This window comes from Paralichthys olivaceus, chromosome 19 (assembly GCF_024713975.1).
Source record: "Paralichthys olivaceus isolate ysfri-2021 chromosome 19, ASM2471397v2, whole genome shotgun sequence".
In the NCBI taxonomy this organism is placed as follows: domain Eukaryota; kingdom Metazoa; phylum Chordata; class Actinopteri; order Pleuronectiformes; family Paralichthyidae; genus Paralichthys; species Paralichthys olivaceus.
Genome location: NC_091111.1, coordinates 19,834,483 through 19,848,706, shown reverse-complemented (window position 1 = coordinate 19,848,706; position 14,224 = coordinate 19,834,483). Strand labels below are relative to the sequence as shown.

Genomic DNA, 14,224 nt, shown 5'->3' with positions numbered 1-14,224 from the left:
CAAGGTGAGTGAAACATGTTTTTATTCATCTGTTAGAGATCAGTGTTAGAAAAGTGACAGCGGACGAAGGCAGCGCTTCCCGAGGAATGATTGTAAAGTGAGAGAGAAACGGATCGCAGGACATTTTCCTTGACGTCTCAGGAGGTCGTCACTCTGACGTCTCAAAGGACGTTTACACTCGACGTCAACACGCGTTTCAGACAGAATGCACAGATCTGATTTGTTACAAACTAAATCAATGTTTTTTAACGAAGTTTGACCGATAACATCGTTTGATTCAAGGTGAATTTTTTTTTAATTGGAATAAAACTTGATTTAAATTTAAACTTGATCGGAAAAGATTTTATTGACGTTTCTTCGTAAAGGTTCAGTTCTGTTCCAATCAGCCACAGAATGTAAACAAAGATGGACGACAAGACAGCGAGTGTGTGGGCGGGACTTCGATACCCCAGCTCCACTCGGCTGCAAATGACGTCATGACCACAAGATGGCAGCGTTCGTATCGGGATGTTTTTGGCTCCGTTAGCGGAGACGTGTCGTCCATCTTCATTTGATGTAATTTAGGAAATTTAAACTTGTCTGATCCAAACGTTTGGACTTTGTGAAACTTGTCACATAGTTTTTTGGTATTTTCGATCCAGCGACACGAACTGGACGACCCTGGATTAAAAAGGTTTGAACACGGAGGTCGACCTGCTTCATTGTGAATCACAGTTGGTACGAAACGTAGACAAAAAACAGTTTCCCCTCTTCCTGCGTGTTGACGCCTCGTGTTCAGACAATCACCTGACTCTTGTGCATCAGAAGGAAAGGTTAGCAGCCTCAGGTGTGGGATTGTCTTTACATTGTTGACGACAAACGGACGACTCGGCTCATTTTACCTGGTTCATTGCTTCTCTGATCAACCTCACAGACTCAAGTAGAAATCGTTCTTTTAAAAATAAACGTTTACATTCCAGTGGAAGCGTCGATGTCGCTGCACAAACCGAACTCACGTGATTTCATAGAAAATATCTCAGTGTTAGAAGAAGGTTCCAGTTCCAGTCTGACGACCAGCGCTTTGTCCACAGTTCACCACAGAAACATGTCCAAACTGACATTTCAAACATTTTCTAGAATCAGGTGAATTTATTCAACAAACAGCCAAATGTAGATTTAATATTTTAAAGATAAAGTCAAAGAAAAACATGTTGGAATCACTAAGTTTGCAAATTAAGTTTCCTCGTGTACAAAGATTTAATTGAAAGACTAACGATGTTTTAATGACTTTTTTGCGGCACTGATCTGCTCTCGAACAGCAGCAACACACAGTCGCAGCTCAGCAGTTGCATAATTAATTCACATTTTCTGCAGAAACTAATCACGGAGCTGAATCACTGCTCGGTCCCAAAAACAAAATAAAATAAAATGTTTCAAGCAACGTTTGGTCTCAAAGTCACAAAGTTTCTGAACCTTTTCTCATTAAGTCGACACGAAATCACACGATGAGGAAAGAAGGAATCACGACAGGAAGAAATCATGGAGGTCTCAGGTCACATTCGGCCGGAAAGACGAAGGTGAAATAAAGTTTTAGCAGATTTAGGGACGAGTGCAGTGAGGAGGAGTTATCTGACGCTGCCTCTCAGCTCCATGTGTCAGAACCACACGAGGACGATGTAAACAGCAGGTCTGTTACCATGGAAGCGACGTGAGAGTCACGATCGGGAATGTATAATTACACGGGAATTTAAAGTTTGTTGTTTGGGGAGGCAGCTCTGAACCAAAGGAGAAAAGAAAGGAGGAGAGGAGGTCGTACTTGTGGTAATTAAACCCTGTTAACGTTGTGTTAAGGCCTCGTAGTTAAACTTGCAGAGACGAGAGGAGAATTCCTTGGAAAACAACCGGATGTGATCATTTTATGATTTTTTTTCTGCATAGGGTTCGATGCGAAACGTCCCGGCCCTCGCCGCGACTCGACGGAGTGAAGCGAGCGAGAAACTTAACGACGAGAGAAAAACAAAAGGACAGTTGTTCGAGCGAACCTCCCGGGCGAGCGCTCCGACGCCATCTGTGTTAGCTAGCTGAATCCGTCCCTTTGTTTGCAGCGAGAAGCCCCTCCCCCTCCTCGTCACTTGAACATGCTCTGCAGCATGGCCGTGGCGTAGGTGGGTCTGGCTTGTCGGCTCTCGATGGCGCTGCGGAGATACTGGATGCCGCCGCAGCGCTCCCAGATCTCCTCGAACTGACGGGGCAGGATCTCCGCCCCCCTCTTCCTGGACAGGCCCGTCTCCTCCAGACTCAGCTCGCACATCTCCATGTCGTCCTTTCCTGGAGGACGAGAATATAGTTCAGGGTTAGTTTGACGGGAACAGCCGGAGTCACGGTTCGTCCTGTTTCTGTTAATGAGGACTAAAACCTCATTTTCCTTCAGTGTTTATGTTAAAATCTCTAAAATCTGCACAAGCTCCTGTTCGTCTGCTCCGAGTAAAAACATGTTACACTTTTTATTTGAGATCAATTTAAACAGGATCAAGAAAACAACGATCAAAAGTTTGTCACATAACTAATGGGCTGATCTTTCAAAGTAAAAGTCTTTAGTACAAAATAAAACTTCAGTTAATTGCAGGACGATTACCGCCCCCTACCTTTCATATGCATATTGCATCTTCTTCTACAGTCTTTTCGTGATTACTTTATTCTGTCGCTCAGACCCTGCAGTTTCTCACAACTTCCTGTTTCAGACGAGCGATTGTCCAATCGTAGCATCGTCACATGTGCGTGTAGTACTGACCTGCCACCAGCAGGATGGGGTGTTTATCGGGATGCAGCTCCATCTGCCTGGCGATCCAGGGCCCGTCGAAGTGAGCGTACCACCAGCCCTTCTTCTTGTTCTGAGGGTCCTTGTACTGGTCGCTCGGCCGGATGAACGGGATGCGGAAGTAGCGCTGCTGCCGGTTCATCGCCACCTCGTACTGCCGGGCCGGGATGGGCGGGGCCGGGTTCTGCTGGGCTGTTGTTGTTTGGATGGGAAAAAAAAAGTCAGGCGTCTTTTCAGTGATGACAGCGACCAATCAGGAGTCAGTGTTCACGTTGCCATGCAACCGGGGAGAGACGCCAGAATTTAGTTTTCAAAATGGTTCCTGTTTCTCAGCCTGTGTTTTAACTGAGGATGAAGACGGATCTGACCCTGAGCAACATTTTCTCTCCGGGCCGCGACTTTGACCCAGAAAGAATCTGAACGGGACAATCAAGGATTTTAATATAAAAGCTGCTTTCAGGTGTCATGTGAGAAAGTTGGAGATTCATTCAAGTATTTCTCCTTCAGTTAATACACAGGTGAAGGTTCTCAGGAGGTCAAATCTTCTCGCTGCATGTGAACACTGAGGCCGTCGCTGCTGTTCTCAGATCAGCTGGTAACTAATGAGGCTGTTGTGGTGAGTCCTGCTGTTGGAGCTGGGGGGAGGGTCAGCGGAGATCACAGCTGATGACACAGGGAGGAAACCAGCAGGACGTGAAGCGCCGCCACCGACACACACGTTTGAGGAAATGAGCACAATCTGCATCTTTCTACTGAGCGGAGACTAAACCAGGGATCTACAGAGACAGAGGACGATTCTCTACGAGACAAAGAGACCAAGAGACAAAGAGACCAAGAGACAAAGAGACGCTCAGCAAGAGAATATTCATTTTAACAAAATCATTTCATCTTGGTTTCACTTTGAAATCAATAAATAATAAACTGTTTCTAATGCAAATAAAGATTTTCTTTTTCTTAATTGATTAGAGACGAGCTTCATTTTAAACATCATATTAGTACGAGTTCAGAGTATTGAGCTCCATCTTTTTCCACAAGACATTAATACTGATTCATTAATGAGAAAAAAAAGAGCTGATGATAATAAATTCACGAGACTAAAACACGTCTGCAGGAATAATTCACGTGGGATTAGTAGTTTCCTGAATGACCTTTATTTCCTTTTGTCTGCTCGACTCCTCCCACTACTTTCTCTCCCCCCTCCCCTCGCCATTCATCAGTCACTGAGCTCCGCCCTCATCTGCTCCATCCTCGGCCTTCGTCTGTCACAACCTCTTCTCCGCAATAAATCTCCACTCGTCACTTTTCTGTGTTCAGCTTCTATCGATTAGAAAGTCCGATCACCTCGTCGGCTGGTTTTCTAGTAAATCTGTGAATTCTATCTCTGTAAATAATAATTTAATAAATATTTATATTTTTTATCTATAATGCCGTCAGCCGTCAGTGTTTGTAAAGTGATTCCAGGATTCAAACCTTGTTAAAATCAATAGTTGCAGCTTCTGAAAACATGAAAATCTGTCTCAGAGCAACACACTGTTCCCCCGTCACCAACAAAATGAGCCCACACACACACACACACTCACACACACACAACAGACACACACACGAGAAAATGAAACAGCAACGACCTTCACCTTCCCATAGCAACAAGTTTTAGAAAATGAAAAATCTCTTCTCCCTCAGAAAAAGCATCAGAACAGAGAAACGTTCCTCAGTCGTCTTCACTCCGTCGTACTTTCTGTGAAATGACTCAAAACGAAAATGAAAATATCTTGAACACAAAAGCTGCGTCGAGGTTAGAACGTGACGACCGATCCAAACAGAAAATCCAAACACCTGTGTGGCCCGGTCACCATCTGCTGGGCTCAGGTTCAGTCTCATCGGCCAAACAATCACAGCAGACATTTTAGTTTTGAAACACTGTAACCACGGTAACAAGACTCAGACTCCGTCACTACTCGTGCTCTGGTTCGGGTCAGTGTACCGTCACCGCACTCAAACAACCACAGCTCCAAAATATTTGTTTAACATGGAGGAGGTTGATCAGCTGCACTGCAGCCGGACACCAGGGGGCGATCTAGAGGACTTAGCTTCAGTCCCGGGAGCTGACGTGGCGTCGACAGATGATTTAAGTCAAAACAACTCATTTACTGATTCATCTTTTCGTTTAATGAAACGTCTCCGAGTGTTTTTGTTTTGTCTGTGATAGAAAATAAATCTTTGTCTTGAGTCGATGTGATTTCGTCCGACGCTCAGATCCTGAATGTTTGGTTTTTAAGGTTTCAGACCATCGACTCGGTGAACCTGCAGTTTCACACGGTCACGCCGCTCTGCTCCTCGAACACGACTGAGCGATCTCAAATGTCCGTGGGGTCGGACTGAACGTGGCTGAAGTGTCGCCACCGACACTTCCACCGATCAGCGGGGGCGGCGGCCTTTTCCTCGCGTCACGCTCCTGTGAACGTGATGCTATCGTCTCCTCCAGACACAAGCCGGGCAAACTGCCCTGAGAGGCCTTGTGTCCTCCTCCCCTCCCCTCCCTCCCTCCCTCGTTTCCTCTCTCCTTGAGAAGTCCTCTGTGTGGGTGTATCAATAACCGCAGCATTAGGCGCTCGGAGGAATCACCTCTTTATCAAACGAGGTCTGTCTGGGAGGCGTCTCACAAGCGGCTGAGAGCTGCACCGCAGCACCATAGAGACGCAGCGGCAGCGCTGAGCCTCGAAATCACTCGAATAATCTCCTGCTCACACACGTCTCTATGGAGGTTGCCATGGAAACCCAACCATCCTCCTCCTCCTCTGAAGAGATGAACTTTTCCATCAAACAGAGAAACACAAACCCGAGGCCGACACCAGATCTACGTCCAGGAGGGGGGGGGGTTAATAAAGGGAAGGGGGGGGCAGCAGCTCTGGGTTAGTTGCGTTTCACACTGAAGGACGACTTACATGCTGTTTTCACAGGAGGTGAATGATCTGAAAGTAAACATGCCAGGTTACAAACACACACTGAAGGAAGTGATGCAACATGTGTTTTCTTTTCTTTGATGGACACGTGATGACGAGACGGTGGAAAAATAACAAGTGTCCACACACAGGATGAAGTACGAGCGGATTCTAGTCCGGATCAGACGACAACATCCTTCAGTCTGATTCAAGTCAGGATGTGTTCTTCATGTCCAGAATAATTTGACCTCAGTTCTTCTACAGCAGAATGATTTGTGAACGTTCTGAGTAAGACTCTACAGCTCTGTGTCCTCAGCGTCCAGGTAAAACACTGACTACATGAGATGTGGCGTCGTACCGTAGTCGGTGACAGATTTGGGCGCTCTCTGCTGCGTCTCCGTGTTTCTCTTCTTGTTCTTTGATTTCCAGGCGTGATAAACTTTGAGGCGGCGGTGAAACTCCTCCCTGCAGGCGGCCAGAAGCTCGATGTCTGGAAGAGACGGAAAATCAGTTTGAACATAATATCACAGGTACGACAGGTGAACGTCATGAAACCATCATGTGACTGGTTGGTTAATTGATCGGTAAACGAGGTTAAACCCACTGGAACGACTCACTGGTGAGTTTTGGTTTTTCAAACACGACCAGAAGCAGAATCAACTCTAACAGATCGTTATTATTCAGTGACATCACGATTCGTCATCACTGGAGCGACTGTTACACAATCCAGACTGAACTAGAGTCTGTGTCCACACACTTCTGGCCACATGGTGTATTCACGTTAATGAACTGTTGAAGTTTAAACGATTGTTATTGACGAACCTGTTAATTTATTCAACCTACAGCAGACTGTCATTAATATTTAAACAAAGGTCAACACACACACACACACACACACACACACACACACACAGATAAACTTAGTGCTCAGGTGATGTCAACTGAACAAAAAATACTTTGGAGGCAGAAAAACGCTGAGAGGAAAAAAAAACAAACACCTGAATTTACTGAGGGGCTGAAATCACGGCAGAATAATCTGGAATATGTCAGATGTCAACAACCTCCTGATGCTGGACTGTTATTCTGCTGCACATCATCATGAGCGGCGGACGTGATCACATCAGTATTCGATTTCCTCCTCTGTCTGGGAGGCGAGGTGAGCGGCGTGTTAACAGCTAACTGAATCATTTCTCTGTGTTTATATGCGGCCGCCCGCGGGCTCTGCTGCCTCTCCACACATTAATCTCTGCGCGGCGCTGGCGGGTGTCGACCCTCCTGCTCCACGCTTCCTGCTGCGAGGACGCGCCGGCTCGCAGGTTAAACTCAATATTATGAGCAGAATAAAGAGGAAAGTGTCTTCTTCTCTGCAGCATCGACTGCGTCACTGAGTCATAATCAGTCCAGAGAGGTTTGAACCATCATCGTGTTGTGGTTCGGAGGAAGAAGCTTTTAGTGGTTTTACATAAGAACAAACTGTGAGAAGACAAAAGCAGCACGTTGATTATGTTGTTCTCAGACATGAGCTCTGCAGAATGTCCAGGAAATCGTGTCTGTGCAACAAAGACATTTAGGTTCATCCTCTGAGGATTAACAATTAAGAATAAATTAATGAATATCTGCAAATTAGTTTTTCAATTTATTTTGTTCTTCCTGATGATTCAAATCAAAGTAGTTCATCCTCTGGGAGCAAGAACGTGATCATGACAAATGAGACAGACTCTGACATGAGGCTGGAGCTCAGGGACAAATGATTAGAGTTCAACCTCTGGAAACCACGAACATCGATAATAAACTTCATTAGGATTTAGACTTAAGTGGTTGTTTAGTGGAAAACCTGCACTTGAGACAAAATGATCCTCCCCCTGGGGACCATGACCTATGTGACATGACTCCGGAGCTCAAACAGACCGGGACACCCGGATCACACTGTCCTGCGTGTCGATGATATAAGCTCGGACACTCACCACACGAGGTATTGATGGAGTCCCGCAGCTCAGCGTACTTCCACTTGCTCAGTTCGTACTTCTTGGTGCAGGCAGCCGCCTTGGACGCCTGGACCTGTGGACCTCTGACACGGGAAACGAGAAGGAACGCAGGAAGTCAGCAACAAAGAGTCAGGGCGGCGAGTGGGCGTCAGGGGGCGGGGCTATTCGCTTGGTTTGGAGCGTGGGTCAAAAAGGTTTTCAAGAAATATATTAATTCGTAAAGTGGGCGGAGTTTACTGATGCGTCTCAGGAGTGACTCCAGAATATTGTTGCTTTGAATTTGACACCTGGAAACGGATCAAGGTCTCTCGTTTCTATTTGACGGTGGCGAGGACGTGTTTGAGAGACTCAGAAAACTAAGAGTCAAAGAATCTTCTCCACAATCATCTCAGTGAACTCCGCCCACCTGCAGGTCGTCAGAGAAACAGGAAGAAGAATCACAGATGTGAGAAACAGCTACAGATGTTAGGGTGACAGTGGGGGAGGGGGGGGTGTTCATCACTGTTAAGAGGGAGAGAGTCAGGTTTCTACAGAAGAACTCTACAGGTGCGAGGACGCCGTCCACGGAACGCATGCTGTCCCAGTCGCCAGGAAGTCAGAGGCGTCTCGCTCTGTTCAATAATAAACGAGTGTTTGTCAGGTGTGCGGCTCCTCTCCAGCTGTGAGCCGTGCTCGCCGCTGACAGGTCCGATTAATCCGTGACCGGGATTCACCCTTTGTACAACAACGGGAAGTTGGAGGTGGGACCCTGCCGCCTCCTGAAGTCTATTGGACGGCTCTGAGACCCACGATTAGCGGGAGCTGGCCCTCGGAGCCACACCGCTTTCCCAGGAGCGCGTGGCGGGCTCTGGCAGCGTGCTTAGCGGCTGATCGCTTCCTGTGTTTGTTGCATTGTGACGGGCGGCCTGAGCCAATTAGCCGACAGACGTCACTCACTCACATCCAGGGGAACGCAGTGATCGAGGAGCAAGTGCTCGGTCAAGATCCATTTAATTTCACCTGCCGGGGTCGATGAGCGGTTAACTTAACTCTGCACGCCACGATCAACTGGTCTTTGAATACTCGACACTGACGCCTGATTAAAAACACTTTAAATGTTTGTTCACTTCAGAAAACATTTCAATTCAAATTCAGATCAAATTTTAAATATCTCATTAAACTCTTACATTCGTAGATTCACCTCAGATTTGTTTAATCGTCGACGGACAAACGAGACAAACATCAATCAACAACCTGATGCTGCACGAATTCAATTTACCAGTTTGATTTCAATCAACATTCTTCAATTACATTTTGATCGACAACAATCAAATCAACGGAGGATTTCTGCACCGCACGTTGTTTCAATCAAGCGTTGAGTCGATCTAAAGATTCGGATTTGATTGTGTGGAGAGATTTTCTGCAGCTTGTTGGAGTTCTACCCACCGAGCCAGAAGTTCAGACATTTCTTTGGCCATTTCTTCCCTGAAAAGCACGAAGGTGCCGACGTGGAGAAAAAAAAGAAGTTATTACGTGATCTGTGGAGTTTTTCTATAAACCCAAAAATATTCAGTCGACAGAAAACATGATAGAAAAGATGAGAAACTCGTCTTGAAATTATCTGTATGCTTTAAAATGAATTGAATATATATTTAGTGTAGAATAAAGGCTGATTTATACTGTTAGTGTACCGCCCACAAATTTCCATGTTGTTGTGAAATTCATCAAACAGGTTTTTCTCAGCAGACGGCAGAGACACAGTTCTTTTATTCTACTGCCAGTAAACAAGATTAAAGTCAAGAATAAAAGTGAGAGAAAGAAAAAAGATCTGAGGAGACGAAGAAGACGAACGGATGAAGATAAAGAAGTGAGGGTGTGGCCTGTTCTTAAAATAACCTGCTAACGCTTCTTGTTGACGCTGAAGCTGAGAAAAGTGTCTTTGAATAAATCAAGTTTTCTGCCTGCAGCTTTAAAACAGCTTCAGGAAGTTCACAGAGGAAACTGAAAATACTGAAGTGATACAAAGTTCACTACAAGAGGAGGAATAAAACAAACACTTGAGAGAAGAAGAGGACGGAGGACCGAGCGCTCCCGGTGCACGAGCAGCTACGATGAACCACTTCAGCGTCCTCGAACAGCGCGATGCAGCCTCTACTACGGCTGAGTCACGACGTGAAGCATCGTGCTCAGCTTTCAGAGTGACTTTGTATGTGGCTCGCTCCGGGCCGAGAGCCCAGAGGAGAGCGAGGGCGTTCTGAGGCCCACGAGCCGCTCACACCGCGGCAACGTGTCGGGAAGCTTCTCTGAATAACAACATCGACGCGTGACGCCGCACGGTGTCCGGAAGGTGTTTGTGCGTCGAGTGGAAACCTACATGCTCATGCTCGTCAGCTTTGGGGTTCCGGCAGAGCTGTGAACAGAGGATTATGGGATTATGAGTCTGCACAATACAAGAAACCAATCAAGGGGAGAGGTGATTCCTTTCCCCCGCAGCTCATCAGGAGCGATTCAGCTTCAGAACTCGGATCAGAGGACGAGATTCATGTTCATCAAATAGAAATTTCAAAGGATCTGTTTGTGTGTCAGAAGATAATAAAGAGAATCTTCTGTTAAAGCAGTGACTTGTTAGCTGGAGCTCTGTGCTGGGCTGGCAGATTGTTACAGCATGCAGGGGACGGAGGTTTCAGTTTAAAGGTCAGAGGCAGGTGGGATCAGGGATTCAATTAAAGGGTTAAAGCTCCGGGTCTTACGCTGCTCTCTCTGGGGACGATGGAAGTGAAGAGCCGTTGCTGGGAGGAAGAAAAAACAAAAGAAAACAAAGAAGAAGAAGATGGTTAAACACAGACATGGAGATGGAGTTTTATTCCGTCAGCAGGAAGCTGATCTGCAGAAGACGACAGGAGCAAAGAGTTCAAACGAATCTTTCAAACTGTGAAACAGGAAACCTGGACGTTCCTCCATCTCTCTGGCTGTTGACAGATCGTAAACACTGTGAGCAACGTGTCACATCCTCAGCTGCCTTTGAATCCTCTACGCTCGCCTGCCGACCCGTCACGCTTCCTGTCGGACCGAGACGTGACAGAAACTGTGCGAGTGAAGCGAAGTTCATGTGGGAAGTTTAGTTTTCTTTGCGGTTCTCAAAGCAGCAGATCGGTTTCAATCACTGCTTGATGTCTAATTTAATTTCTGAGGTCAGGCTGAGCTGCACATGATTCATTTTTAAAAGTTGGTTTCATCTCGTCCGGCTCACGGAGGTCAGAGGATGAACTGTCGAAAGAAAACATGGTTACAACAGACGAGACTCATCCGTGTGGTTGTACAGACTCACAGCAGGTTCCCTGAGGTCAGAGGCTGAAAGCGTCACTGTGACCTTTGACCTGCAGAACCTAAGCACTTCATCTAAGAACGTTTCATCCAGATTTTAAGAAATTCCCTCAAAGTCTTTTTGAGAAACTGACGGACGAACAATCTGAAAATTCTTCTGGCTCTGGGCGTCAGAAGAATTAACGAATGATTATTAGAATTAAATCAGATGAAGAAGAAACGATGGCTCAGGTGAATTAAATCAAACATTTACTCTTTAAACATTTCGTCTGAATCATTTATCCATCAGATAATAAACTGGAGGAGTCTAATGAAAAACATCTGAGTGTTTGTTTGAGCTTCTCACTGGTGGATCTAAGTGTTTCTTCTTTTGAAGCACATTTTGAGCCGCAGACCTCCGTCAGCACCGAGAGACAAAGACACAAAGGTTTGTCGACAGAATGATCCTCCCACTCACTCAGCCTCTGAATCACAAGGTCCCAGAGACTGAGAGCGAACAAAGATCTTTGAGAACGTTCCAGAGGAGCAGAGACGTGGACGCTGGTTGTTTTTTACCTGCGCAGGCCCGAGTCGATGGCCGCCTCCTCTGGGATGAGCTCCGACTCGCTCTGGGCGATCCTCAGCGCCAGCTCCCTGTCCCTCCTCTCCTGCTCCAGGACGGCCTGACGAGACGCCTCCTCCTCCCGCTCCGCCAACAGCTGCAGCTCCATCTCCACCTGCACGCGCACACACACACACACACACACACACACACTTTGTATTTGTGTCTGCAGCAGCTCCTGCAACATTTGAGCCTCAGGTTCGACACATGAGAACATTTCAAACTGAAGTCGACTGAAAACGACGAGTCGTTATTTCAACCTTCACCAGATGTCGAAGGAAACAAGCGGAGCTGACGATGAGGATGATGATGAAGAGCACAGTCTGTGAAACGTTTGTGTCTCCTCGTGTTCAACGTTAATGTCCAGCAACTATTTCTCATGAGGTTCAGACGTGTGAGCTTTAATGTGATGCGACAGCTGCAAGAGTTTAAACTCATCAACTGACAATTCTCTCTGTGTTTTAAAGATCCAGTGTAGAAAGTGAACATCAAGTAATCCTAGTTTCTTCACTTGAGTGTTTCATCTAAATTGCACTAATTGTAGTTTTCTTTATTCTACAATGGACCCTTTATATTGAAATACTTTATATTGAAATACTTTATATTGAAATACTTTATATTTAAATCATCTCTACAGAGGCGGCCATGTTTTTTACAGTCGCTCAAACTAAACAAACTAAACCTTTTGAGTTTCTATGACGACCGAAGTTGCCACAGAACCTTTAAAGCGAGGAAGATTTTGATGACACTCAAGAAGAGGAAGGGGAGGAGTCTTGATGGCAGAACGAGCCGTCAAACTGTCACTGACTCATTAAAATGAAGAACGTGCAGCAGAAACTGATCTGAGGTCAGACTGAGATCAGTTCTACGATCCGAGCTCGTCACCAATCATCATGATGGATCTGCAGAATCATGTTTGCAGCACTAACATCTGACAAAGACGTTCCGTGTGAAGTTACAGCTGAACGTCAGCTCGGGTTTTACACTGACACTAATTGAACGGCAGTAAAAGTCACAGACACATATTTTGTGGCAGTGAATTTATGGATGAAGAGATAAATACACAGAGCGACCGTCGTCAGCTCCTGGACTCCTGAGCGTGAGTCTGCAGGGGAGGCATGAATATTTAGAGGAGGCGGACGTGACGAGAAGCCCAACAACGCTGAGCTGAGGGGAGTGCGGGAGATTTATTTGTGGGTAACCCGGCCTGGGGCTCCGGGCCCCGAGCCAGCAGCTTTGATCTGTGCACTCGCTGCTCGCTGCTAAAATCTGCACTTGATTCGGGTCCGGGTCGACGCCCGGCGAACCGGAGGAACCGGGGGAAGCAGCCGCAGCAGCGACAGATGGACGAAGAGACACTGGATGATAAAACCTCCTGACCTGTAAAACTGTAAAACCTGCTCTCTCTCTCTCTCTGTTTGTCTCTCTGTCTCTCTCTCCCTCCCACACACACTGATGCAACAGCCTTTAGTTTACAGAAGTTTTACGTCTTATTACATTAATGCACATGTTCTTAAAGGGGCAGAGCTTCTTCCCGGCAGTGTTCTGCGGTTTCACAGAGATTTCTGAGCGTCGCTAGTTAAAGAATGAAAAAAGTTCTAAGTGATATATGTTCAGTCCAGAGAGTCTGAGTTCATCTGTGCGTCTTTTGTCTTCACAAATACGTCATTGACTCACAGGAGAACTGAATTAGTTCCAGAGACAAACGTCTCATCACCATCTGCAGACCATGTTCGTCTCAGAAGCTTCAGAGGATCTAAATAAAACTCGATGCCGCTCGCCTCAAATCTTCCTGCGTGTCGGCCTCCCGGCTTCTTCGACTTGATTTATTTGTTTTCTGAGGACGAGTGTGAGTTTATCTGAAAACAAACGCACGGAGCTTCTTCTTCTGACAGGAGACTGTTTGTCTGTCATCACCAGAAACATTCACGGGTTGATTTGAGCTCTTTGACGTCTTGAACCTGCTCTGACGTCCACTGATCTTCTGTTTCAATAAGAATCTGAGAATCTTTCCTGTGCAGACAAATGATCGGATTGTGCTGAAGCCCCAGAGTCTTTAATGCAGTGATGAATCAAACCCTCTGCACTTTGTTTTGTGTAACGTTATTATTCATTTAGATTAAATTACTGATCTCCGTCCCGTCATGAGAAATTGAGGCGGTAATGGATCCGTGCGGCGAGCTGTTTGAGCTTCGCTGTTTCTAAATGTGTCGAGTCAGAAGATGATGATTTCAGCAGAGTTCATAACGCAGACGGACAAAAAAACTAAATGACGTGTTACAGCGTTTTATCAAACCTGCTCCGAACACTTTTACAACCCGACTGAAACTCTTCATCACCCTTTGTTTAATATTATATCTTCTGCCGTTAATTCAAAGTACTTTTCTCACTACTGCATCTTCTGTCTACTGCATCTTCTGTCTACTGCATCTCTGTCCGACCCGGTTTTTCCATCTCTGGGTTGAGGGATCAGAAGATAGAAAAGATTTTTATTCTCCCACTTGATTGGACCTCGCTGGAGAGACTACAGAACGCCTCAGGTCCCCCAGGAAGAGCCGGGGGACCACATCTGGTTCGGTTACCTAGGCGACCCGAGCTC

The 14,224-nt window shown here is 46.1% G+C and overlaps 1 protein-coding gene across 9 annotated transcripts in view; it reads right to left on the bottom strand.

Moving 5' to 3' along the window:
* Positions 1 to 5: 5 nt before the first annotated feature.
* myo6a (myosin VIa) overlaps positions 6 to 14,224 on the bottom strand; it is a 70,674-nt gene continuing 56,455 nt past the window's right edge. The window contains exons 28-36 of one of the 9 annotated variants that reach the window (XM_069515398.1): positions 11,580 to 11,740; positions 10,451 to 10,489; positions 10,075 to 10,110; positions 9,147 to 9,185; positions 7,701 to 7,804; positions 6,095 to 6,226; positions 5,740 to 5,766; positions 2,771 to 2,989; positions 6 to 2,307 (exon numbers count right to left, since the gene is read on the bottom strand). In XM_069515398.1, the coding sequence (XP_069371499.1) occupies positions 2,108 to 2,307; positions 2,771 to 2,989; positions 5,740 to 5,766; positions 6,095 to 6,226; positions 7,701 to 7,804; positions 9,147 to 9,185; positions 10,075 to 10,110; positions 10,451 to 10,489; positions 11,580 to 11,740 (957 nt within the window). In that variant the 3' untranslated portion in view covers positions 6 to 2,107. The remainder of the gene's footprint in view (positions 2,308 to 2,770; positions 2,990 to 5,739; positions 5,767 to 6,094; positions 6,227 to 7,700; positions 7,805 to 9,146; positions 9,186 to 10,074; positions 10,111 to 10,450; positions 10,490 to 11,579; positions 11,741 to 14,224) is intronic. The other 8 variants (XM_069515399.1, XM_069515400.1, XM_069515401.1 and 5 more) reach the window with 8 other exon arrangements.